Consider the following 27,232-nt stretch of genomic DNA (forward strand, 5'->3'; position numbering starts at 1 on the left):
GAGGTGTTCAGCACCCAGAACAGCTCAAGAGAAATCCCCAACGTGCCACCCAGAAGGAGCTGAATCTTACTGGGGCGAAGCCTTGAGTTGCAAGGCAGAAGCTCTCGCGATGGGATTTGGGTCGTATTCTGAGTTACAGGAGGAGCTGGGGAGTATGGGAAGCCTCCCACTTGGTCTTTGGTTTTCCAGAAACTCCACCATCACAAGCAGGATGTTAATCAGTAACCGTCCCACAGGGAATCATACTTTGGAATAGCAAATATTTGCTGAAGGTTCTGGGCTGCAAAGCTGAAGCTTTGGTTTCTGCTCTGAATGAAGGACATTTCCAGGACCCAAGGCCACACACTGGTAAGAGGTAGTGGGTTACAGGAGACCTTCAATGAGTCTAATCAGGGAGGGACCGGGAGAGATGGTATCATCTCTGGGTGGGCTCCAACGTGAGGGCTGCATGGCTGAGCAGTGCAAAGGCCTCAATCCTGCACTCCATGGGGACTACACATACAGACCAGGAGCTGGAGTGGGGTGAGAGGTGAATTATAGACACAAGGGGATCCTCTGCAGGAAGGAGGCCAAGGGAAAGAGGCTTGAAAGGCTCGGTATTTCACCCACCACAACTCACTGCCGGAGTAAGCGGGGCTCCCCTTCCCAGGGCTGAGGGGAGGAGGGGGTGTGTGCTCTCCCGGGGCTGAGAAGTGGCGGGTGAGCTGGTGGTTCCTTACTGCCCGGGCTCTGTCTAGGAAGGTGCGTCCTCACCATGCTGGATGGTGTCCTAGTCCAGGAGCGCCCCCTGAACTCCTGGCCTAGACTTCGAAGGGTTGGGTAGATGAGCAAAGACCTTACAAAGACCTTAGGGGATACCTGTTCAGGAGCGCCCAGGAATTACTGGGCTACCATTCTGCAGACTGTAGGACAAGCTTCAAGAACAGGAAGGTAAGACTCAGCATTTGGAAGCGGTGACATCTGGTTGGCGTGCTGGGCTAATTTCCCGACCACTGTGACAGGGAGAACTAACCTTGAATTCAGGAGTATTCTGTGTGGTCTTAATGTAGAAAGTAGCATTAAATGATGCCACATAATCGTCTTAGCTCAGGCTCCTCTAACAAAACACCACAGACTGGGTGGCTCCAACAGCCATTGATTTTTCACAGTTTTGGAGGCTGAAAGTCCAAGTCAGGGTGCCAGTGTGGCCGGATTCTGGAGGGCTGTCTTCTTGGCTTGCAGATGGCCACCCATGTCCTCCCATGGCAAGGAGGTGCAGAGGGGAAGTCTGGTCTCTCTTCTTCTTATAACAGCACTACTGCTATCACAGGAGCCTTGCCCTCATGACCTCATCCCAAACCTAATCACCTCCCAAGGGCCTCAACTCTACTGCAATCACAATGGGGGTTAGGGCTTCAACTTATGAATTCTGGGGGAACACATTCAATCCATAACAATAAAAGCATGAAACTGGGCTGCGTTTACACTGAAAGAGCTATTTCCCCAACATTTACAATAGTTGAGTGACCTATTGAACACAGTCTTGCCATTTAGAGTCAAAAAGAGTTTCCTCAACAGTGTCCTTTGGGAAACACAGTGGAAGTATTTCACTGCTTCTTTAAGGCAGAGGGGAGTGCCGTTCAGACTGCAGAGTGAGGCCCTGAATTCTGGGTTGCCATTCAGCCTAAACAAGGAGCAACATGCTGGGCCCTGGCGCTGGAGGCGGTTTTATCCCACGCATAGATAAGGACTCAGTCCCTGCATCAGGGAGAAGACGCCTGGGAGTTCCCCGCCTGTCACATTTTGCTGCAGGTGACCTTGGTCAAGAATAAGGGTCTCTGCAGATGGGAACTCTCATGAGGCCCGCAGCATCCACCCTGCGCTCACTGGGCTGGGTGGCCGACCCCATGCAGACCCTCCCAGGGCAGTGGGCCCAGAGAGAGGATGAGGGAGGGCAGGTGTCCTGGGGGTCCTGCTCAGTCAGCCTCTGGGATCAGGCCTGCAGTGTGGCTGAACACCAGAACTGAGTTGGGACACAGCCAGGTGGCCCAGCCCAGCCCCAAGCCATGTATTTGGATGGAAATCACGCAAGTGTTCGGGAGCCAGGCTCTGTGTCCAAGGATGTGGAGGGAGCCTAAAAGGCAACAGAGAAGGGGACAGCGAATGGTGAGGAAGTGTGGCTCCCACGCTGTGCAGCCGGGGGCAGTGAGAGCCGGCAGGCAGCCCAGGTGGCTGTGAGGGCTCTATGAGGCCACAGTGGAGGGAGCCCAGCAGTAGGTTGTATGAATTGCGGGGCCTCCTGCTACCTGGGAGCCGCAGCTATAGGAAGGAAGGAAGACCTCCAAGGAACTGTGTGGCAGAGGTGCAGTGCGAAGAGAATTTTGATCAAAAATCCAGGGAAGCTCCAATACTTTCCCCCTTCCTTGCCTAACAGGCATGCAGGCACTCCAATCCCCAGCCAAACAGGGCACAGGGCAAGGCTGGCCACCCATCTGGATGGGCAACCTGATGGCCGGAGGGTCAGGGCAATGAACGAAGCAGATCAGGGAAAGGTGTGTGAGGACCCCTGATTCCACCTGCTCAGACCCCCACCTTCTGTGCTGCCTCCTGCTCCCAGAGCGGGGTCTCTTGCCCTAGCCCTCAGGAAGGAGATGGGATGAATAAAAAAGGGGTCAGGACCGAGAGCTGCCTGACAGCTGGGCAGGGAATGGGAACTAGAGGAGGTTTTGCTCTGTGAAATAATGTCCCCTCATTGGGTGAGCAAATGTCACCCACACTTGCTTCAGGTCTCCCTGGGACAGGGCTAACCTACTTGAGCCACAGGAAGGAGGCAGGGTCCCTGAAGAAGCTTTTACTATCCACTAAGACACTTTAGGAGGCATTAAAACCACCTCTATCCTCTTCTCTCCACAGGAAGTCTTGCAGCTGAAGGGAGGCACTCCTTGGCCTCTGCAGCTGACCACATGAAGGTGGTGCCAAGCCTCCTGCTCTCTGTCCTCCTGGCACAGGTGTGGTTGGTACCCGGCTTGGCCCCCAGTCCTCAGTCGCCAGAGGCCCCGGCCCCTCAGAACCAGACCAGCGGGGTAGTGCAGGCTCCCAGGGAGGAAGAGGAGGATGAGGAGGCGGCCAGCGAGAAGGCCAGTGAGGAGGAGAAAGCCTGGCTGATAGCTAGTGGGCAGCAGCTTGCCAAGGAGACTTCAAACTTCGGATTCAGCCTGCTGCGAAAGATCTCCATGAGGCATGATGGCAACATGGTCTTCTCTCCATTTGGCGTGTCCTTGGCCATGGCAGGCTTGATGCTGGGGGCCACAGGGCTGACCAAAGCCCAGATCAAGACAGGGCTCCACTTGCAGGCCCTGAACACCACCAAGCCGGGGCTCCTGCCCTCCCTCTTTAAGGGACTCAGAGAGACCCTCTCCCACAACTTGGAACTGGGCCTCACACAGGGGAGTTTTGCCTTCATCCACAAGGATTTTGATGTCAAAGAGCTCTTCCTCAATTTATCCAAGAGGTATTTTGATACAGAGTGTGTGCTTATGAATTTTCACAATGCCTCACAGGCCAAAAGGCTCATGAATCATTACATTAACAAAGAGACTCGGGGGAAAATTCCCAAACTGTTTGACGAGATTTATCCTGAAACCAAATCAATTCTTGTGGATTACATCTTGTTCAAAGGTATTTTGATAATATTCTGCTCTCCCAAGGCCACAGGGTCCTACAACTGTCTCTCCCTTTCCTTCCGTTAGGCCAGCATATGGTTAACGCTAAATGATTTTCTATGAATGTGTTTTCAGGTTTCAAATACAGGTTGATACACATATTGAACAGTCACTTGAGGTCCTGCCCTGGCATCCTATGTGCTGGTAGTCCTTATAATTTTCAAAGCACTCTACACAGCTCCCCTCTGATGTGTAGAAGCACAGGGTCATTCCAAAAAGAGGGAGGTGGGGGGATTATCTGGGGGATTTAGAAGTGAATCATTGCTCCTTCATTTTTACTTTTTTGACCAGCTCTCTGCCCTTAGATTCTTATTATAGGAAATAGCGACACTCCACCTACTATAGAGTTAGAGGTTAAATGAGACAATGAATGTAAAGTGCCCAGATGGACTTGGCACATAGCAGACACTGAGTATCTATGGTTTACTTGTTCTTCCTAACTGTCAATCAGCAGGTAGAGCAGGAGTTGTTGTCTCCTTTCTAAAGATCAAAGCAGCTCAGAGAGGTTAGCCTGATCAAGGTCACACAATAAGTGGCAGAGGCAAAACCCAAACAAGAACCTCCTGACCTCCTGATCCTAGGTTCTGTCCAGCCCTGCCTCCCTAATGGGGTACTAGATATGGGCTGGATGCCACTTTCGCAGAGCTGGCACCAGACTTCCAAAGCCCCGGCAGGGGAAGCCACTTTACAACCAGCCAGGCCACACCCCCAGGGCAGACATTTGTGTGGAGAGTCATGTACCTGCCTGCTGGTGGCCTCTGCATTGTGGGGCCTTCTCTCAGAACCACATTAAACAGTGGGTAAGTGAGAAGTGTCACTCCTGCCACCTTGGACTCTGCATGTGCTTGTGCCTGGTGTGAATGAGACAAAAGTGGCAGTCAGAGGTGCCAGGCAAAGGCTTTTCTCTAAGCTGGAGCCAACTATGAGGGAAAGACTGGATTTTGTTCAGGTCCAGGACAATGAGGGAAGCCAGGGGTTGTTAGGAAACATTTCCCTGCTTTTGTGTGCGATTCCCAATAGGGCCTGCAAGTGGAGCTGTATTTTGTTAGCTGGGCTAGAGGCCGGGGAAAAGCTATTTTGGGGAAATTTATTTTGCCTGCCTGAGCTGTGGAAAAGCAAAGCCAATTAGGGAACGCCTTGGAATGAGAAGTGAGATAGAAGGTTCCCTCTTTATTATTTGAGCAAGAACAATGCTTTTCAAAGAGGGGATTTCTGCAATGAGTTCTTCTCTCACTTGTTCAGGGAAATGGCTGACCCCATTTGACCCTGTCTTCACTGAAGCCGACACTTTCCACCTAGACAAGTACAAGACCATTAAGGTGCCCATGATGTATGGTGCAGGCAAGTTTGCCTCCACCTTTGACAAGAATTTTCATTGTCATGTCCTCAAACTGCCCTACCAAGGAAATGCCACCATGCTGGTGGTCCTCATGGAGAAAATGGGTGACCACCTCACTCTTGAAGACTACCTGACCACAGACTTGGTGGAGACATGGCTCAGAAACATGAAAACCAGGTACAACTCTTGCCCACATCCTATACAAACTCTACCTTTCCATACTTGCAAACACTCAGCAGAATTTCGTTGAATGCACTGTGGTTTAATGCCCATCTCCTCCAGTGAGCTATAAGCTTCCTGAGGGCAGGGCAGCATTTGTCTTTTTTCCCACTCTATCCCCAACATACGTCACAGAGTGCCTGGCTGATTCATTCATTGAGTCCACCAATATTTCACGTTCTGCTACTGTGATAAAAGTGTGATGCCAGGAATTCATCAGCAAACAAAACAGGAAAAATTAGTCTGCCCTCATGGAGCTTACATTCTATTGAAGGAAGACAAAGAACAAATTAAAAATATGTAGTAATGCAGGGAAGGGAACAGGGAGCATCATCAGGATGCAGATGGAGGTTAAGGAAGGCCTCTCCAAGAAGGTAACAGTAAGCAAACATCTGAAGATGAAGGATAAACCATGTGGATATATTCGGGGAGAGAAATGTTATGTTACAGGCAGAATCGTACAAGTTCTGGGATGGGAGTGTACCTGGTGGGTATGAAGAAGAGCAAGGAGGCAAGTGTAGCTTCAGCAGTTGGAGATGAGGTCAGAGTGGAACCAGGGGCCCAGTCACCAGGATCCCACCTTACAGTCCCCAGAAAAGACTTGGGCTTTTCCTGGGAGAGGCAGCAAGCCACTGGATGGTTCTGAGAAGAGGAGCAACCTGATTTGACTTCTGTTTTTAAAGGATCACATAAGCTCCTGTGTTGATAAAAGATACTAGGGGGTAAGGATGGAAGCAAGGGAGACTGGTTAGAAGGTTACTAGCAATCCAGGTAGAGATGCTCCTACCTGGACTGCGGTGTTGGTAGTGGTAGTGGAAGTGATGAGAAGTTGCTGGATTCTGGATCTATCAGGAAGTGAGAGTTGGCAGGATCTGCTAACGGACTGCATGTGGGTGAGAGAGGTGTCAAAGGTGATTGCAAAGTTTTTGGCCTTAGCAACTGGAAGGACAGATTTGCCATTTACTGAAATGGGGAGGAACAGTTCTGGGGTAAGTGCAGAAGTTCAGTCTTAAACACTTAGATCAGAAATATCTATTAGACATCCAAGTTGAGATGTCAAGACGACAGGTGGATCTGGAGTCTAGGGTGAGGTCCAGGCCGGAGATATAAATTCAGTCATTAGCATAGAACTAGAATCTAGACGCATGACAGGGTTGGGGTCTGTACATAGAGAGGAGAGGAACAGAAAGCAGAGTGGGCACTCAAATGTCTGCCCAGTAAGTTAATACACCTATTGGAGTACAATGAAAATGGCTGTAATATAAATTCCATGGCTATGGCTTCTGAATCCCGTGACTCAGATTTTGGCAGAGACGAGTCCAGCTAAAGGTCTCTGGGGTTAGTTTTATCTTCATTATTCTTCTTTCATTTTTCTTCATATCTTAGCACCTAACAAAGAACCCCAAACATCATAAGCCCTCAAGAAATGTTTGCTGAATGAATAACTTTATAAATTAATCTTCAACATACGTCATGTCCTCAATTATTTTCTTTTTTTGAGCCACAGAACTCATCTTTCCAAGCAACATATTTTCAAAGGAGGACTCCAGTATACAAAATAGATGGTATCAGAGTTTCTCTGGCTAAAGATGGGGAGAGGTTTAAAGTTTTCTTTGTTCCCCTTCCCATCCATCCCCAGACTCCTTGGGTCTGCAGAATCCAGGAGCTGAAAACAGTCATCATCCAGGAGTCCGCAGGATTGCTGAAAGCAGCTGTTATCTCAGGTTGTTTTTAAAACATAGGGAAATGAACACATAAGTACTTTGCTAAAGAGAATGTGAGTCATTGGCTGAGGAATAAAACTCGTTCCCTGAAGCTGAAGTACTATTTGATAAGCTAGAAATATTTTCCCTGAAATAGGAAATTGTAAAAGAATGGCATGAACTTCATAGTCAACTGAAAGACTCATTAATGGAAACAATCTTAAAGAACAAAAATTGTGACCTTTTTGGTGTCCATAGACTATGGCTTTGTCTACATTTCACCATTATCTGTTCTCGTACCACAGAAACATGGAAGTTTTCTTTCCAAAGTTCAAGCTAGATCAGAAGTATGAGATGCATGAGCTGCTTAAGCAGATGGGAATCAGAAGAATCTTCTCACCCTGGGCTGACCTTAGTGAACTCTCAGCTACTGGAAGAAATCTCCAAGTATCCAGGGTAAGTCAGGATCTTTCATCAGAGCCCAACCTCAGCATGAAATGTCACCAAAACAAATGTTTTTACAAACCCTTTAACTTTGATAAAATACCTAAGTGTAGTGGAAAATTATATTTACATCCCAAATACTTGAAATAGCACCCAGGTTGGATGTTTTAAGAATTTCAAGCAACTTTATTAAAATATCTTTTCAACTAATTTATTTTAAGTAGACCTCTCTCCTTCTGCTTAAGTGCTCAGGGAGAAATTTGCCCCTGAAATAGAACTGGTTTACAGATACGTCATCATTTATGTTGAATACAACTTGAATAGTTCATGAAATTACACCACTTTTACAATGAAAGAAACCCCTAGACATCATCTAGCCCAACTTCTCCCTCCTTGTGGAAATCCCCTCCATAGCCCTATGAAATAGCCCTCCAACTTCTGTCTCTTCCTCTTCATGCTTCCAGTGACAGCAAACTCACCATTTCTTTGAAAAGCTGCCTAATCCACAATAGCTAAAATTGTTTATATATATGTGTGTATATATGTATATGTGTATATATACACATAGATATATACATATATACATACATACATATATATATATATAGAGAGAGAGAGAGAGACCTGTAACTTCTACCTCATACTTTTTGGTCCTAGTTCTATTTCTAAAGCTAAGAACAAATTTAGTCACCATCCACATAGAATCCCTTCAGTTACTCAGTGTTTCTCAGTGGAAAGGTTCTTGGTTTTGAGGGGAACTGCTTGTTGTTCAGAGCAGTTGTGCATGTTGCAGGGAACTGGTTAGCATTGCTGATCCATGTTCACTAATGCCAGTAGGAAACTCCAGTCATCACTATAAAAATGCTCCCACACATTTCCAAATGGCAGCTACATCTCTCTACATTCTTCCTTAGTTGTGTGGTTTGGCTAATATTTTCTCTTACAATTGCAATTTTCAATTCCAAGAGAGACTAAAAATGGCATCCACTTAAGTAGGACACAGTAGGGTAACTGGTTTTACCACCTCAAGAGAGATAAGACAATTAAATAAAACAACCCTGCAGACCAGCACCTGAAAGTGTTTCTGCTATGAACACATGAAAAACTGAAATGCACTGCTGATTTACAAAGGGTCATCATGAAATTTAAATTATAAACCATTGAATATTCTCCCTCTGTTTGCTCTGGGGAGTTAATTTTCCTCTAGGAAATTAGGGAATTTCCTGGAGTGAAAATCAGTGTATGTTTTTATTCTCTATTATAACACAGTAATTATATAGGTACATCACTCATATCACATCCTGTTTCTGTAAAAAAGGGTCTCCCAAACATAGCAAGCCGCCACAATATAGGCAGCCAGAATTCAGGAAGGCTCCAGGGACCCCTGGGCTTGGCCCAGAAAATGCCTCAGAGTAGTACCAGGTGCTGGAAAGCTGATACGGAAGACTAGCCATTCCCTGCCTCCACCTTGCCTGCCAAAAGGAAAGTCAGAGGACTCAAGGGATCCAGGCAGCTTGAAAACCTTTTAGGAGCACCAGCTCAGCTCAACAATTAGTATAAAGCACACGCTCAATAAAGATTTGATGCATGAGTGCATCCTGAGTCCACGCCTGGAATGTGTTTCACATATTCCACAATACTTCACATTGGGTTCCTGAGGTCTTCTGGTATTGTTGGAGACTCCTGTGCAGTCCCTGGTGAAACCCCAGACCACTGCTCTTAATGTAGATGGGCCTGCTCCACTAAATCCCAGTAGCATGATCCCATGGGTAGGACCACTGTGAAGAATTTCAAGGGGCTCATTTAATTCTTCCTTTGCACTGCCACACAAATGGTTATTCACACTATTTCCTTTTCCAGGTTTTACAAAGAACAGTGATTGAAGTTGATGAAAGGGGCACTGAGGCAGTGGCAGGAACCTTGTCAGAAATTATTGCTTATTCCATGCCTCCTGTCATCAAAGTGAACCGGCCATTTCATTTCATGATCTATGAAGAAACCTCTGGAATGCTTCTGTTTCTGGGAAGGGTGGTGAATCCAACTCTCCTATAATTCAGGACGTGCATAAGCACTTCGTGCTGCAGTAGATGCTGAATCTGAGGTATCAGATCCACACAGGATACCAGCAATGGGTGGCAGGGGAGAGTGTTCCTTTTGTTCTTAACTAGTTTAGGGTGTTCTCAAATATAGTAGTCCCCACTTATCTGAGGGGTATACATTCAAAGACCCCCAGTGGATGCCTGAAATGGTGGACAGTGCTGAACCTTATATATATTGTTTCCTACACATACATACCTATGATAAAGTTTAATTTATAAATTAGGCACAGTAAGAGATTAACAACAATAATAACAACATTAAGTAAAATAAGTTACTTGAATGCAGGCACTGCAATACCCTAACAGTCAAACTGACTATAGAGAAGGCTACTAAGTGACTCACAGGCGAGGAGCACAGACAGTGTGGAGACATTGGGCAAGGGGAGAATTCACATCCTGGGTGGGACAGAGCAGGACGATGCAAGATTCCATCCCACTACTCAGAATGGCATGCCACTTAAAACTTTTAGATTGTTTATTTCTGGAATTTTTCATTTAATGTTTTCAGACCATGGTTGACCACAGTTAACTGAGACTACAGAAAGCAAAACCATGGATAAGGGAGGACTACTACAAAAGCATTACATTGATTTTTTTTTTAAGATGTTTGTGTAATCCGTCTGGTATTTTAAGCCTGTTTCTAACAGCCTTAGTTATTTGGCTGAAGACTAGCTGGGTAGAATATCTTTTCTCTGTTGCTCACATATTTGGATTTTTTAAAAGTTGTAGATGAGAACACTATGTCGAGATAAAGCCTTTGGGCTTTATCTCCTTGAGTCATGTGCTTCTCTCTCTTTACTTCTCTCTGGTGCAACATAAGTGTTTTATTTTAATCTATTATGGAGTCATTTATTGCTGATGACATCAGAAGAAAAATAGCTCTAATCAGTCCTGATCACAGCATCTACTTCCATGGTGCATCAAATCGCTTGGCAGAGGCATTGGCTGAACCACAGATCATCTAGTTCAATACCTTCATTTTACAAAAGAAAGAAAGAGGGACCCAGAAACAGGTCCACATTCTTACTTTCATGGGCCCTAGGCACTTTTAACCTCGTAGACTCCTTTCCTTCATGAAGATATATATGTTTTATGGCTGCATTGGTAGAAAGATGAATATATTCGTCTTTTGAAATTGCGTATCTGGCTTCAAAGTTATTTGTCTAGCATATGGCGATAAGTAAAACACCTCCGTGGGCCCTTACAGTACTGTCGGCCTTAGGCACTGTGTCTTCTGCATCTAGTGGATAAGTCATACCTTATATACCAGTGGGAAGAAAACACTTGTCCAAGGTCTTCCAGTGTGAGAATGGCAGAGTCAGAGGCCTACCTTTCCTGAGTCTAGTCCCCAAGCCCTTTTTACTCTTCCTTCCTTCCATCTAAAACATCTGATGGGGACCAGGTAAACAGCATGAACTATAGCTACCCATGGGGGTTAAACAGAATATAAGCACAAACTTTGTCCCAGGGTGAAAAGGGAAATTGTAAATATCCCTGATCTTCCTTAGGCAGTCATTTTCTGTCACAGAAACAGAAAAGACCATATTCAGAGAATCCTGAATAGAGCTAACTTACAGTGTCAACTATGTTAATTAAATGCCTAATTGGATTTCTGTCTGTCTGCTATCTAATGTTTAAAAAAATCTAAAATTCATTTATTATTTAATATAATCCAGAGTAATGTGAATAGGTAATAATATTAATATGCAGCCTAAATACAGTCTTTTCATCATTCCAGGTTTTGGAATTCCAGGTTTTGGAATGATGAAAAGTCAGTACTTAGACTGCATATTAATAAAATAAAATTCATTCCTGTATTCAGTCCAACAGCACTAATTGACACTTATGAAGGGACAGGCAATTCTAGGCCCTGGAGGGCCAAAGACAGAGGACTAACTCTAACTGACATTCTTAAGACACCCTGTTTGTGTTCAATTAGTCAGATTTGTTTGTAGAAAAATAGTAGAGGAATAAAGTAGAATCCAGTCAAATTTCCCACTTTTAAGAGATGAAATCTGGAAAATTAAGTCTGTGAGAGCACAATACTCACTGAAATCAATATGGCCAAACCCAGTTATAAAAAGGTACATTATTATTGAAGGATTCATACAGCATGCAGATAACAAACTCCTGCCTTCTTCCCACCATATACACTGCAAAGCAACAACAGCATAATCATTGTATTTAACACACTACTCTTTAAGGTAGAAAATGGACCTATTCTGTTTTAAATATACTTTTTAATGTTCCCCCATATTTGCTTTAAGAAGTTCCTAAGACACTCAGTTTCAGATTTCCCAAGTACACAGGCATGACAGAAAAATGCAGACCAATAAAAAATGTAATTTACCTCACACAAATACACACACACACAAATTCGGGGTTTCCAACTGAGCGGGGAAAATCTTAACATTGTACAAGTCTTCACTATATGTAAGTGTTGAGTTTTTTTGTTTTGTTTTGTTTTTGAGACGGAGTCTTGCTCTGTCGCCCAGGCTGGAGTGCAATGGCACGATCTCGGCTCACTGCAACCTCTGCCTCCCAGGTTCATGCCATTCTCCTGCCTCAGCCTCCCAAGTAGCTGGGACTACAGGCGTCTACCACCACACCCGGCTAATTTTTTGTATTTTAAGTAGAGACAGGGTTTCACCATGTTAACCAGGATTGTCTTGATCTCCTGACCTTGTGGTCCACCCACTTCAGCCTCCCAAAGCTGGGATTACAGGTGTGAGACATCACACCTGGCCAAGTGTCGAGTGTTAAAAATTGTTCCTACACAGACACACTCAACCACACATTCTCACACATACATGCTGTAACAACTGAGAACAGGTTACTGACTTAATCTAATTCATTTTATCCTCATTGTAAAACTTCTACTCCAGTTGAAGAGCCTGTTTCATTTCAATTCAAAGATTTCTCATATATCCACTAATTGTATGGCAAAACTGACTCATCTCCAGACTAAGATATTCAAGCTTAGGAAGTCAAATAATAGAAATGATTTTTTTAAATGTGTATGAGGTTATAAAGAAAACTTTCATGTGCTCCTTATTTAACCTCTATAAGGTAAATCCTTTATAGACCTAGCTCCATTTCTGCAGTAACAGTGAGCTCTACAGTTAGCTGTAAGGCTAACTAGTGAAATTCTTGGACTTATTCTTAAAATGCAAGTTTTAGTAATTAACAAAATGATGATGAAGATGTCCCTTTTCCCTACAGCTACAGATGGAGGGAGATTTTTCTTTGCCATACAACTAGTTTAAAGGATTAATTTGATAAGTTGTTAAACTGAGAGTTTTCACAAAAGTATCCATCTTGTTTTTGATATAAATGGAGATACATGTAGATATTCATAACTGTCACTAATTTGCTTTTTATCCTGTTTCTACATATCTGTCCTTGGAAATATAACTTTAACAAATATTTCAAAGATTTTAGGAAATGTCATGTTCTGTTAAAAACTTCCAAAAGTAATTTTGATTAACGGTTTGATAATTTAATACCTAGGACTAAGATTGCAATTGACTGCTCTACATTCCTGAACTTTATAAGTAGTTTTTCTCTGTCAAATCAGTTTCCCTTCTCCCATTTGCATCATGGGAAAGTAAAAGCTTATAATTCTGCTAAATTTATTATAACAAATAAATTGAAATTCTCCATTTTATTAAATTAATAGAATGCTATGAATCAAAGCACCAAAAAAACTGATGCAATTTTGATGTCTCATTCTGTACCAAATTCTTCAGATCTTAATATATTCAGTTCCACATTATTGGTGCTAGTAGGAGACATGATGAAAACAGTTAAATGAAATCTATAGCGAGTGTGCTGATTACTTTAACCAGTACTGTCAAATTTCTCATACCTACTGAATTTTAACCACTGACAAAACGAGTAGTAACAATTCCATTTACCTGGTTGTCCTTTGGCAAAGGATATTACGAAGAATCACTAAAAATAGCCAAAAAAGAAGCCATATGGATGGAAAAAGGAAAACAAATGGTATGAAAAGGTCTCACACTGAGTAACTATGCTCTTATAGTTGACACTGGTATATTTCTTTTTTTCACTACCTAAAACTGAACTATCTTACTCTTTAATTATAGAATAAAAACTGCAGGAGAGTATTTAAAACTTTTTTCACAAACACAGGTATCTCATTAACCTATGTTTTATTTTGAGTAAATTCATTATTCATTATTTCACATTATAAAAAGGAACCACACACACATATGCATTCACAAATTAGATCATCTTTATCATACATCGATACATTTTAAAAAACAAATATTTTCTAATATCAATATAGTTATATGCTGATTGCATTTTGAAATAGAGAAGCTGACAATAGCTTCATACAGTATATCTCAAGAACTGACAGTTTAAAATTAAGAACTGTATATATTCCACAGGCAAATTTTGATGGAAATATTAGCATTAGTACAAATAAATGCTGTTGACATAGCTTAAGCATGATAGCTTGGAATAACAGCTGATTCAGACTAGATTCATCATTTTAAATTAAATAAGGACAAATACAATCTAAAATGTAAACAAAGTATTTATAAAATAAATTCTCTAGGAAATAAAGAAAATCATCAATCTATTATTTTTAAGGTATTTATAGCTCAAAGTTATCAGAAATCTTTGTGGAATTTTCATTGCCAAATTTAAATTTGGGAATGTCCGGGTACAACATATTGACACCACAATCCGGAGGGCTGCCAAAATCGCAGACGGCTATTTGCATCCTTTCAGTGTGACTTTTCAAGTGGGCTTGGAGAGTCATGAGAAAATGCAGTATCTTTCTTACCTTCCAAGTCCCCCTCCAAGTGATTATGAAGCTAGGACGATTTCAGCTGATGTAGACTTTCATACGATTTTTAAATGCTAAAACTTTAGAACAATTAAATAGCTGGTTTCCTGCACAAATAAATGCAGACTTGTCTCTTTTACAGCAGTGGTTAAAGCACATACCTAGAGATGTTTTTCATTACACTTCACTATAACACTGGAATTCTGTAACCACATTATTACTCAAGAAATATATATTATACCTCCTAGGGAATCTAATTTGAAATATGGAAAGTTTAACATCAGCTGTCATTATGTCTCTCTTTCCACTCATTAACAACAACAACAAAAAACCCCAAAACCTAAAAACAAAGCCCCAGCCATTGCTTTAGCTTTTGTGCACCAATCACATTATCTTCTGCTGCCTTTGTGTTGCCTCCTTCATCAAGCAGTTGATTTAAGGATTGGATTTTCTGGATTTTCTTTGGGAAGAAAGAAATGAAGGAAGAGAGGGAGGGTGGGGAAGGAGGGAATAAGAAAGGGAGAAAAAGAAAAAAATATGAAAAATGTTATTATGTGTACAAAGTAAATTAAAAATATATAGATACTCTACTTTGAATAAATCTAATACATGAGAAGTCTGATTAATGGAAAAAATGAATTACACATTAAAGATTACTTGGAATTATCTTTACTTGCCAAAAATTCTGTGTATATATAACATAGCATTCAATTTAATTCATCTTTTCCTACATTTTAAATTTTGTATAACCATAATGGAAGTGACAGAGGCATAAATATATGAACTGCCTTAAGAGACAAGATATAATACATACCTATGCTTCCTTTAAGACACTAATATTCCTAAATACCAAATGTGTCATCTCAATGACACTGAAAAGCTGAGGAATGTATTGCATAGAATTTGAGAAGCAAAAATTGAGATAATTTATACTTTCCAAAATCACCTCACAGGCTTATTTTAAATGAAAAGAACGTATTTTCATTTGGATATGGCCTGTTTTGAATAGTGGATACTATTTTACAGAAGAAAGACCAATGTGGATATCATCACCCATCCAGCCACGTGGCAGTGTGCACTCAAGAGAGATCCATATAAGTGCCACATCAGATGGAAATATAATTACAAACTTGTATATCCAGTCACAAGTTAAAAAAGCAACTGTGGATATCAACATGCCTCCTTTAGAATCAGAAAAGACTAAACCTGATATGATTTGTTATCAAAATGTTTGTTTCTAGATTCACTTTTTAATCATTTATACATATATAAATTATATAAATAACTACATACTATGTATGTTGAACAAGAAAAAATTCAGTCTATGAAAAGGAAAAGCATGCTCAACAATGAAAGAACAGATAAAGAGAGTAATCTGAAATAAAGGAGAACTGGCATAAATATACTGGGTTTCAACGGTCTTTACTGTAAAAAATGCCTATGGCATTTAGAAAAATAATAAGTGGACAAGAGAATACATTACTTTTGATGTTACTAAATATGCTCTTCAACAGAAGAATTTCAGGGCAATCTTTTCTGAGGAAGAGGGTTTAGGGTAATAAAGAGGATTTCAGGGTCGGGCGCGGTGCCTCAAGCCTATAATCCCAGCACTTTGGGAGGCCGAGACGAGCAGATCACGAGGTCAGGAAATCGAGACCATCCTGGCTAACACAGTGAAACCCTGTTTCTACTAAAAAATACAAAAAAAACTAGCCGGGCGAAGTGGCGGGCGCCTGTAGTCCCAGCTACTCGGGAGGCTGAGGCAGGAGAATGGCGTAAACCCAGGAGGCGGAGCTTGCAGTGAGCTGAGATTGCACCACTGCACTCCAGCCTGGGCGACAGAGCGAGACTCTGTCTCAAAAAAAAAAAAAATAAATAACAAGAGGATTTCAGGATGCCAGAGCTAGAAGGCACCTTAAAGAAGGAGGAACCATGAGGCGGCCCTGTCATGTGACAGATATGCACAGTGAGGGTCAGTGCACTGAGCTGAACTTTGCACAGCCACTTAGCTGCTGCTGGGAACAAGACACACAAGGCTCTCTATACACCATTACCGTGTCCTGCCTCTGTTTTCATCACTTTTTTTTTTTTTTTGAGACGGAGTTTCACTCTTGTTGCCCAGGCCGGAGTGCAGTGGCGCGATCTCAGCTCACCACAACCTCTGCCTCCTGAGTAGCTGGGATTACAGGAGCACGACACCACGCTTGGCTAATTTTTGTATTTTTTTAGTAGAGGCAGGGTTTCACCATGTTGGCCAGGCTGGTCTCAAACTCCTGACCTCAGATAATCCACCTGCCTTGGCCTCCCAAATTGTTGGGATTACAGGCATGAGCCACTGCACCTGGACCTTTCATGACTTTTAAGTGGAACTTCCATAGTATAATCATGGGAGCAATAACTGTATAGCTAAAGAGCATTCTCTGTAAATAAAAGTACACTCTGCATTGACACTAACCTGTAATATCAATGTTTTTTTCTATTACTATTATGTTTTTGTAATAGTACATTGGTTCTCTTTCCCTGAGCGCTAGTCAATAAATTTATTTCTAAACTTATTTCTAAATTTTGAATGAAGTTGGGCATACACCCAACGACCAATTAAACTTTGGAATACATATAGTTTGGATGTTTGTCCCTGCCCAAATCTCATGTTGAATTGTAATCCACAATGCTAGAGGTGGGGCCTGGTGGGAGGTATTTGGATCATGGGGGCTGATCCCTTATGGCTTTGTGTTTTCTTTGTGATAGTGAGTTCTCGCAAGATCTGATCATTTAAAAGTGTGTGGCACCTCCCCCAACCCCACTCTCTCTCTCCTGCTCCTACTTTTACCATGTGATGTGCCTGCTCCTGCTTCGCCATCTACCAGGATAATAAGCCTCCTGAAGCTTCCCCAGAAGCAGATGCCACTATGCTTCCTGTGAAGTCTGCAGAACTATGAGCCAATTAAACCTCTTTTCTTCATAAATTACCCAGCCCAGGTATTTCTTTATAGCAATGCAAAACAGCCTAAATCAGATCCTAAAAGGGACTCCAGCACAGAGTTTTTGCAAAAGAATGCATTTAAGAAACTTTATTCAAAAATGCCCATGCATTCACTAAAATATGTTTAAAAGAACATCTAAATATTGTTAAAAGTCTGTTCCAACCAGAAGGTTCAGGTGTCCTATATGAAATAGCTAACTTGTAACTACGGTTTGGGTATCCTGGCTGAATCATTTATACCTTGATATAGTCTCTTATCAAGGTGATTTTTATGGTACCCCTTTCTTAAATATTTAAGCTAAAAGAAAGACTTCAACAAATCAAACAAGATACAAATAGCACATTAAAAGGAATCATGGGGGAAAAGGAGAATGGAGGCCCTTTATAACTTCAACTTGAAGACATAAGTATAGTCTGTAAACCTCTCCAGTTTACTGAACTCACAATTCTGGGTTCCATGCTGCCACTTATTTCTTAACGTGACATCAGCTGTACCCATCTTTCTGCACACTGGGTGATTAAATACCATATCCTTAAGCTAGGTGTTTAAAGGGATGCCTTCTTACAGACAAATTCCCTAAATGTAAACATTTCATAGAAAAAAATTAGATTTCAGATATTAGTGGGAGCCATTTAAATGTTTCCTGTTGATTTCCTAAGGTTACAATGCCTTTGCCAAATGTAAGTTATTCTATATAAACTAACATAACAGAGTCACATGTGACAGTAATACCCTTTAATTTATAACATTTTCTCATTATAGACATTTTCTATTCTTTGGAAAGTACTTAAGTGGGAAGGAAAGTCTGTTGAGAAAAAGAGTAGGATAATACACTCAGTCTGACATCACTTGATTACTTACAAGGTAGCCTTCCGTGGTTGTGTATCTTTACTTCCACTGCTCTTGGGATCAACTGAGTTACCTGTCCCACGGGAAGTACTTGGTAAGGGAGTATTAGGAGAAAAGGAAGGTGGAACACTGCTGGCATTACGAGTCCGGAATGAATCATCTGAAAGTAATACATGTAAAGTCAGACATATCAAATATACTAAGAAAGAGGGTAACCAAAGAGAAGAAAAGGTTAATGATAGCTGACTTTTTCACTTTTTAAGTCAATTTTATGAGGGTAAAATTTACATACAACAAACCGCAAGAAGTTAAGGTTTTGACATATGTACACCCCCAGGAAGTCATCACCACAATCAAGATGTGAGCATGTCTATCACTATGAAACAGTCCCTCATACCCCATCACGATCCTCCTCCGCCCTCTCCAAACCACTCCTGTCAACTATAAAATAGTTTGTATTGTCTAGAATTTTATATAAATGAAAACATACAGTATATACTCTTTTCTGTCTGGCTTCTTTCATTCAGCATAATTTTGAAATTCATTCATGTTTTATGTATCAATACTTCATTCCTATTTCTGACTGGTATTGTGTGAATATGTCAAAATTTGTTTACCCATAATATCTGTTGATAGACATTTCTATTTTTTCCAGTTTTTATATATTACAAATAAAGCTGCTATGAACACTCATGTACAAGTCTGTGTGTGGACATATGTTTTAGTTTCTTCTCAGTAAATGCATAGGAGTGGAACTGCTGGGTCATATACTAAATACATATTTAACTTCACAAGAAACTGCCAAATTGATGTCCAGAATTTCTTTTCTTTCCTGACATTTCTGCCAGGAACATGAGTATTCTGGAGAGTTACTCCACCTCCTCACATACACTTGATATTGTGAGTCTTTCTAGTTTCAGACATTCTAGCAAGTGTGAAGTGGCACCTCCTTGGGTGCTTTTCTTACTGCTTTTAAATTTCCATTTCCCTAATGATTAGGATGTTAAGCATCTTTTCATGTACTTACTTGTGTATCTTTTGTGAAGTTCATGTTCAAACCTTTTTCCCATTTTAAAATTGGTTGCCTAATTTTTGTTAAGGCATCTTTGTATATTCTGGATACAAATTCTTTGGTATATATTCTATGAATATTTCCTCCATATCTATGCCTTGCTTTTTATTTTTTAATGCTCTACTTCAAAGCCCAGATGCTTTAATTTTGATTAAGTCCAGTATGTTAATATTTTTGTTTTATGGTCAAGATAAATCTTTGTGTATTCCAAAATCACAAAGACTTTCTGCTATATTTTCTTTAGAAAATATAGACGCTTTTATGTTTAGGTTTACAATACATTTTGAGTATAGTATAATTTTGTGTATGGTGATAAGACTTGAGATTCACAGGAACGGAAAGTCAGATACTGCATGTTTTCACTTATAAGTGGGAGCTAAGTAACGTGTACATGTGGTCACGGAATGTAGAATACTCGTCACTGGAGACTAGGAAGGGTGGGAGTGTCAGAAGGGGTGATGGATGAGAAATTGCTTAATGGGTAAAATGTACACTATTAGGTTACACTAAATGCCCAGACTTTACCACTATGTAATATATCCATGTATATCCATGTAATAAAACTGTACTTGTATGCCTTAAATTTATACAAATTTAACAAAGAATTAAGGTTTAGGGTTTGTTTTGGTTTTTGTTTCTTTAATATGGATATCCAATGGTTCCAGCACCACTTTTTAAGTAGACTTTATTTTTTAGAACAGTTTTAAGTTTACAGCACAGTTGAGCAGAAGGTACAGAGATCTCCCATATCTTCCCAGTCATACACAGCCTCCCAACTTCAATGTCTCCCACCAGTGGTACATTTGTTGCATTAATGAACCCACATTGACACATCATTACCACCCAAAGCCCATAGTTCACATTAGGGTTCACTCTTAATGGCATACATGCTATGAATTTGGACAATATATAAATGACATGTTTCTATCATTTTGGTATCATACAGAGTGTTTTCACTGCCCTAAAAATTATCTGTGCTCCATCTATTCAATTCTCCTTCCCCCGAACCCCTGACAACTACTTATCATTTTACTGTCTCCATAGTTTTATCTTTTCCAGAATGTCACATAGTTGGAATGCTACCTTTTCAATTTGCTTCTTTCACTTAGTAGTATGTATTAAAAGTTCCTTCATGTCTTTTCATGGCCTGATAGCTCATTTCATTTTAGCACTGCATAATATTCCACTGTCTGGATGTACCACAGTTTGTTTATTCATCTACCTACTGAAGAACAACTTGTTTGTTTCCAAATTTTGGCAATTATGAATAAAGCTGATATAAACACTCATGCTCAGATTTTTGTGTGGATGTAAGTTTTCAACTCCTGTGGATAAAAACCAAGGAGCACGACTGCTAGATCATATGGTAAGAATATGTTTGGTTTTGTAAGAAACTACCAAACTGATGTTCCATAGTGGCTCTACCATTTTGTATTGCCACCAGCAACGAATGAGAGTTCCCGTTGCTTCACATCCTCACCAGCATTTGTTGTCAGCATTTTGGATTTTGACCATTCTAATAGGTGTGTCATGGGACTTCATTGTTTTAATTTGCACAAACCTGATGACATATGATGAACACCTTTGCATATGCTTATTTTCCATTGACATATCTTCTTCAGTGAGGTATCTGTTCAAGTCTTTGCCCATTTTATAATCAGGTTGTTAGTTTTCCTACTGTCGAGTTTTACAAGTTTTTTGTATATTTTGGATAAAAGTCCTTTATCAGATTATGTGTTTTGCAAACATTTTCTCCCAGTCGGTGGCTTGCCTTCTCATTCTCTTGACAGTATTTTTCAAATAGTAGTTTTAATTTTAATGAATTTCAGCTTATTCTTTATTTCATAGATTGTGCCTTTGACATGGTATCTAAAATGTCATTACTATAAGCAAGGTCATCTAGATTTTCTCCTATGTTATCTTCTAGGAATTTTATAGTTTTGCATTTTACATTTAGAACAGCGATTCATGTTTGAATAAATTTTTGTGAAGGGTGTAAAAGATATATATATATATATATATATTTTTTTTTTTTTTTTTGCATGTGTGTGTCTTATTGTTCCAGCTGCATTTGTTTGAAAAGACTATCTTTTCTCCATTGTATTGGCCTTGTTCCTTTGTTAATGATCATGTGACTACACTTACATGGGTCTATTTCTGGGCTCCCTATTCTGTTTCTTCAATCTGTTTGACTATTCTTTTGCCAATACCACACTGTCTTGATTGCTGTAGCTTTATAGTAAGTCCTGAAGTCAGGTGGTGTCAATCTTCCAGCTTTGTTCTTCGTCATTATTATGTTGGCTATTCTGGGACTTTTCTTCTCTAGGTAAACTTTGGAATCAGTTTGTTGATATCTACCAAATAACTCGTTGGGATTTTGACTGAGACTGCATTTAGTTTATAGACCAAGTTGGGAAGAACTGACATCTTGACAATATTGAGTCTTTCTGGCAATAAACATGAGATATCTCCTTCTTTATTTAGTTCTTTGATTTCTCCTATCCGAGTTCTGTAGTTTTCCTTATATAGATCTTGTACGTATTTTGTTAGAATTATGCCTATTTCATTTTTCTGAGTGCTAACAGTAAATGGTATTTTGCTTTTAATTTTAAATTCCTACTTGTTCAGTGCTGGAATACAGGACATATTGAATTTTGCACATTAACCTTACAGAATATTAACCTTATATTCTGCATCCTTACCATAATCACTTCTTAGTTCCAGAAGTGTTTTTGTCAGTTCTTGTGTATTTTCTCATAGATGATCGTGTTATCTGTGACCAAAGACAATTTGAGTTCTTCGTTCCAAAATCAGTATATCTTTTCTTTCCTTTTCTAGAACTTCCGGTATGATGGTAAAAAGGAATGGTGACGGGAGGACATCATTGTCTTGTTCCTGATCTTGGGGGGAATGCTTCTAGTTCCTCACTACTGTGATGTTATCTGCAGGTTTTTTGTAGATTTTCCTTATCAAGTTGAGGAAGTTCTCTATTCCTAGCTTACTTACGGTTTTTATCATGAATAGGTGTTGGGTTTGGTCAAATGTCTTTTCTTCATGTATTACTATGATCACGTGATTTTTCTTCCGTGGCCTGTTAGTGTGATATATTACATTAAGTGTTCTTCAAACGGTGAATTAGTCTTCTACAACTGGTATAAATCCTACTCAGTTTTGGTGTATAATTCTTTTTATATATTGTTGGATTTGATTTGCTAATATTTTTTGACGATTTTTGCTTTTGTGGTCATGAGAGATGTTGGTATGTATTATTCTTTTCTTGGAATGACTTTGATTTTGGTAGTGGGGTAATGCTGACCTCACAGAATGAGTTAGGGTGTATTCCCATTGCTTTTATCTTGTGAAAGAGATTGTAGATAACTGGTATAATTTATTCCTTAAATATTTGATAGAATTTATCAGTGAACCCATCTGGGCTAGATGCTTTCTGTTTTGGAAGATTACTAATTACTGATTCAATTTCTTTAATAGATATAAGTCTATTCAGATTGTCTATTCTTTTTTTTTTATTATTATACTTTAAGTTCTAGGGTACATGTGCCCAACATGCAGGTTTGTTACATATGTACACATGTGCCATGTTGGTGTGCTGCACCCATTAACTCGTCATTTACATTACGTATATCTCCTAATGCTATCCCTCCCCCCTCCCCACAATAGGCCCCGATGTGTGATATTCCCCTTCCTGTGGTCTATTTCTTCTTCTGTGAGTTTTGAATCGTGTCTCTCTCTCTTTTTTTTTTTTTTTGAGATGGAGTCTTGCTCTGTCTCCCAGGCTGGAGTGCACTGGCACGATCTTGGCTCACTGCAACCTCCGCCTCCCAGGTTCAAGCAATTCTCCTGTATCAGCCTCCCAAGTAGCTGGGACTATAGGCACATGCCACCACACCCAGCTGATTTTTGTATTTTTAGTAGAGACGGGGTTTCGCCATATTGGTCAGGCTGGTCTTGAACTCCTGACTTCAGGTGATCCACCTGTCTCTGCCTCCCAAATTGATGGGATTACAGGCATGAGCCAATGTGCCTGGATGAATTGCATCTTTCAAGGAATTGGTCCATCCAGCACCATTTTAAAAAATATTATTCTATCACTATTGATTTATCTTGAAGCCTTTGTTAAAATCAACTGACTATATATGACAACATAGAACACAATGCCTCGATTACCAGAATTTTATAGTAATTGTTGAAATCAAATTTATATTTAAGTTCTCCAGCTTTTTTCTTTTTCAAAACTATTTTGGCTACATTGGGGTCCTTTTGCATTTCAATACAGATTTTTAGAATCAGCTTATAAATTTCTGCAGAAAGACTACTAGAATTTTAACTAGGATTTCACTGAATCTCTGGATCAATTCAGGAAAAAACTGACATTGGAACAATATTAAGTTTTTCAATCCATAAACATGTTATATTTCTCCATTTACTTAGGTCTTTAGCTTCTTTTAGCAGTATTTTGAAGTTTTTTATGTATCTCTAGCACATTTTGTTAAATTTGTCCCTGAGCACTGTTTTTGAAGATACTGTAAATGTTATTTTTTAAAATAAACTGTCTTTTTCAGAATAGTTTTGATTTACAGAAAAATTGACACAACAGAATAAATAATTCTCATATATCTCCTTCACCCAATTTCCTCTATTAACAGCTTACATAAGTATGCAATATTTATCATATTTAATGAACCAATGCTGATACATTATTAACTAAAAGCCATAGTAGTTGTTATTTTATCTAATAACAACTTTTTCTGTCTCAGGATCCCATCCAGGATACTATATCACATTTATTTGTTAGTTCTCTTTAGCTCTCCTTGGCTGTGACAGTTTCTCAGACTTTCCCGAACAGTTTTGAGTAGTATAACTGAAGACAGGCAGAAGTCCCCACACAATGAACAGTGGATTCGCGTTAAGTAAAAAGTATCCAACCTGGCATTCTAAGTTCTGATTCTGACCTTTCCTTACAGTTTTTGTTTGTTTGTTTTTGGGGGTTTTTTTGTTTCGGTTTTTGTTTTTTCTGAGATGGACTCTTGCTCTCTCGCCCAGGCTCGAGTGCAGTGGTGCAATCTCGGTTCTCTGCAAGCTCCGCCTCCCAGGTTCATGCCATTCTCCTGCCTCAGCCTCCTGAGTAGCTGGGACTACAGGCGTCTGCCACCACGCCCAGTTAAATTTTTTTTTTTTTTTTTTTTTTTGTATTTTTAGTAGAGACGAGGTTTCACCATGTTAGCCAGGATGATCTTGATCTCCTGACCTCATGATCTGCCCACCTTGGCCTCCCAAAGTGCTGGGATTACAGGTGTGAGCCACTGCGCCCAACCTCCTTACAGTTTCATCTAACACCACTCCATTATACCCACTCCACACTTCAGCCAAACTAGTCAGCTGTTGCTCCCTGAAAACATCAACAATCTTTTATTTATGACTGGTACTGTGAATGGAATGTTATTCTATACACATCTCTGCCTGTCAAAATCCTAGCATACCTTAAGGTTCGTCTCAAATGACATAATCATCTTGAAACCTGTTTTGAGCCCCACAAATAAGATCTCTTCTCTACGCAAATATCTGAAACATTTGTTAAAAGATGTTCTGCTTCCATTTTCTCTTTATAGATGTGTTATTATATAGTAAATTTTTTCAGTTTCTATTTTAAGTAATAAATAACAATAATAAGCACCTTTTTCTAACCAAGAACTCTAGGAGGTATTTCATTCAACCTACAGTTCTCCCTCAACTGAAAATAATATTGAGACATTAAGATAGAATATTTTTCAAATATTTTAATAAAATATTTACTCTCACAATATAGTTTAGCTGTGTCCCTACCCAAATCTCACCTTGAACTGTAATAATCCCCACATGTTGTGGGAGGGGCCCGGTGGGAGGTAACTGAATCATGGGGGTGGATTTTTCCCATGCAATTCCATGATATTGAATAAGTCTCACGAGATCCGGTGGTTTTATAAAAGGGCAGTTCCCCTATATAGACCCTGTTGCTTGCTGCCATGTAAGACACGTCTTGCTTTCCCTTTGCCTTCTGCCATGATTGTGAGGCCTCCCCAGCCATGTGGAACTGTGAGTCAATTAAATCTCTTTCCTTTATGAATTACCCAGTCTTGGGTATGTCTTTATTAACAGCATGAGAAGAGACAAACACACCTCATAAAACCCATAACTTAAGACTTTGGATGTAAGTTTTAGAATCTGTGGACCACATCTACTCTCTTGGTTCTTAAAGTCACTTAAAAACTAGCAAAGTTAAAACTAAATAAATTAATGCACTTAATTAAAACTTTTAAAAATCACTTCTGAATCAATATTCTTAATGATTTAGACAAAGAAATTTCTTGACAGAAAATGTTACAAGATCATGAATAAATATGCTCATTACAGCTAAGTGAAGAAGTACCAAGAGAACAGGTGAGATCCACGCAAGTCTGAAGAACCCCTTATGAACATCTATAATCATCTGCACCATTAGCTCAAAGTTAATTCCAACCGGTTTTGTACACTTAAGTTTTTAAAGGCACTCCATATTTTAAATAAAGTTCTTAAACTCTGAATGTTCCTTAGTGCCTCCTAAAGAATTCACAGTTTTACTGAGCTGAAAGTAATCAATGGTTTTATTATTTATAGTCCAAGATATGGGGAAAATTTTAGTTCATCAACTTTCTGTTGTTATCAAATTATTTGTGATAATCATAGTCTACCTTGCAGAACCATTCTATATACTGTACGTGAACTGCCAATGCTTTAATGCTAGAAAGATTTTCTCTTCCAGCAAATGAAAAAGTTTACAGAACAGCCAATGAGTATATACATTCCCCATAAGAATTAAAAAGAAGGCCGGGCGCAGTGGCTCATGCCTGTAATCCCAGCACTTTGGGAGGCTGAGGCGGGCAGATCACGAGGTCAGGAGATCGAGACCATCCTGGCTAACACGGTGAAACCCCATCTCTACTAAAAGTACAAAAAAAATTAGCCAGGCATGGTGGTGGGCACCTGTAGTCCCAGCTACTTGGGAGGCTGAGGCAGGACAATGGCATGAATGTGGGAGGCGGAGCTTGCAGTGAGCCGAGATCTCGCCACTGCACTCCAGTCTGGGCGACAGAGCGAGACTCTGTCTCAAAAAAATAAGAATTAAAAAGAAAAAGAAGACAGAATACTCAAAATGTAACCTAAAAAGAAAATGTAATTAAGCTGTTAAAAATTTCAGATCTTTGAGCAGATTCACTATTTACACTAAAAAAAACTACCATAGATCAGTAGTAAAATTTTCAACCAATATTTCCAAAGTATAAAGTTAAAAACACACATTTAGCCACTAGTAATTTTAACAATATAGTCTACATTATTTATAGTACAATTCTATGCTCTGTTATATAAACCAGAGGCCAGTAAATTACAGTCTGTGGGTCAAATCCTGCCCACTGCCTGTTTTTATAGATAAAGTTTTATTGGAATACAGCCACATCTATTCATTATGTACTGTCTATGGCTGCTTTTACTCAGTAACAGCAGAGTTCAATAACTGTGACAGACCAATTTAGCCAACAAAGCCTGTATGTTTACCCTCTGGCCCTTCAGGGAAATGTGCTGACCCCTGCCACAAACTTCCAAATACATCATATTGTAAACGTTTAGCTGTTCATCTAGATTTACAGTGAAGTCCTGTTGTTTCTAACTTCCTTAAAAATTACTGTGAAACCTTTTTGTCTGTGCCTCAGTAAGCCTTCCCAGTATGGTAAAACATACCCTATCACTTTTGTTCTTTTTCTATTTTAAAAGTATTAAACTGAGTCTTGAACAGTGAAGACAAAATAGTTTAGTCAAATATTTTCTCAATTGCTAGACAAAAATTTAATTTCTTAGGGATCTGATAAAGATATAAATTTAGGAAAACACTGTATCTAGTACTAAATAAATAGGTCATTTAAGGAGAATAATATTTTGTTAAATTTAGCAATTTTTTGAAGAACTTAGATTGC

General features: G+C 39.9%; 2 protein-coding genes across 4 annotated transcripts in view; one reads left to right on the plus strand and one right to left on the minus strand.

Moving 5' to 3' along the window:
* The first annotated feature begins 210 nt into the window (after positions 1-210).
* Positions 211-13,177, plus strand: SERPINA10 (serpin family A member 10). 2 transcript variants are annotated; one of them, XM_009212183.4, is made up of 5 exons: positions 211-348; positions 2,893-3,657; positions 5,106-5,217; positions 7,268-7,418; positions 9,267-11,118. In XM_009212183.4, exons 2-5 carry the CDS (start codon positions 2,943-2,945, stop codon positions 9,456-9,458), a joined length of 1,170 nt encoding a protein of 389 aa, XP_009210447.2. In that variant the 5' UTR covers positions 211-348; positions 2,893-2,942; the 3' UTR covers positions 9,459-11,118. The 2 variants fall into 2 exon arrangements, with proteins under 2 accessions (XP_009210447.2, XP_003902259.2); XM_003902210.5 differs by having other exon boundaries at positions 227-348; positions 4,944-5,217; positions 9,267-13,177.
* Positions 13,178-13,741: 564 nt separating this feature from the next.
* PPP4R4 (protein phosphatase 4 regulatory subunit 4) overlaps positions 13,742-27,232 on the minus strand; it is a 106,481-nt gene continuing 92,990 nt past the window's right edge. For both annotated transcript variants that reach the window (XM_003902209.4, XM_009212180.3), the window contains 2 exons: positions 18,170-18,317; positions 13,742-14,784 (listed from right to left, as the gene is read on the minus strand). In XM_003902209.4, the coding sequence (XP_003902258.1) occupies positions 14,760-14,784; positions 18,170-18,317 (173 nt within the window). In that variant the 3' untranslated portion in view covers positions 13,742-14,759. The remainder of the gene's footprint in view (positions 14,785-18,169; positions 18,318-27,232) is intronic.

The sequence above is a fragment of the Papio anubis genome, chromosome 7 (assembly GCF_008728515.1).
Source record: "Papio anubis isolate 15944 chromosome 7, Panubis1.0, whole genome shotgun sequence".
In the NCBI taxonomy this organism is placed as follows: domain Eukaryota; kingdom Metazoa; phylum Chordata; class Mammalia; order Primates; family Cercopithecidae; genus Papio; species Papio anubis.

What these genes read in the sequence shown, in the direction of transcription:
- SERPINA10 (XM_003902210.5), top strand. Translation starts at nt 2,943, where the DNA reads ATGAAGGTGGTGCCAAGCCTCCTGCTCTCTGTCCTCCTGGCACAGGTG. An exon ending in GGATTACATCTTGTTCAAAG is followed by an intron (nt 3,658 to 4,943) that starts GTATTTTGATAA and finishes TCACTTGTTCAG; the next exon opens with GGAAATGGCTGACCCCATTT. An exon ending in GAAATCTCCAAGTATCCAGG is followed by an intron (nt 7,419 to 9,266) that starts GTAAGTCAGGAT and finishes TTCCTTTTCCAG; the next exon opens with GTTTTACAAAGAACAGTGAT.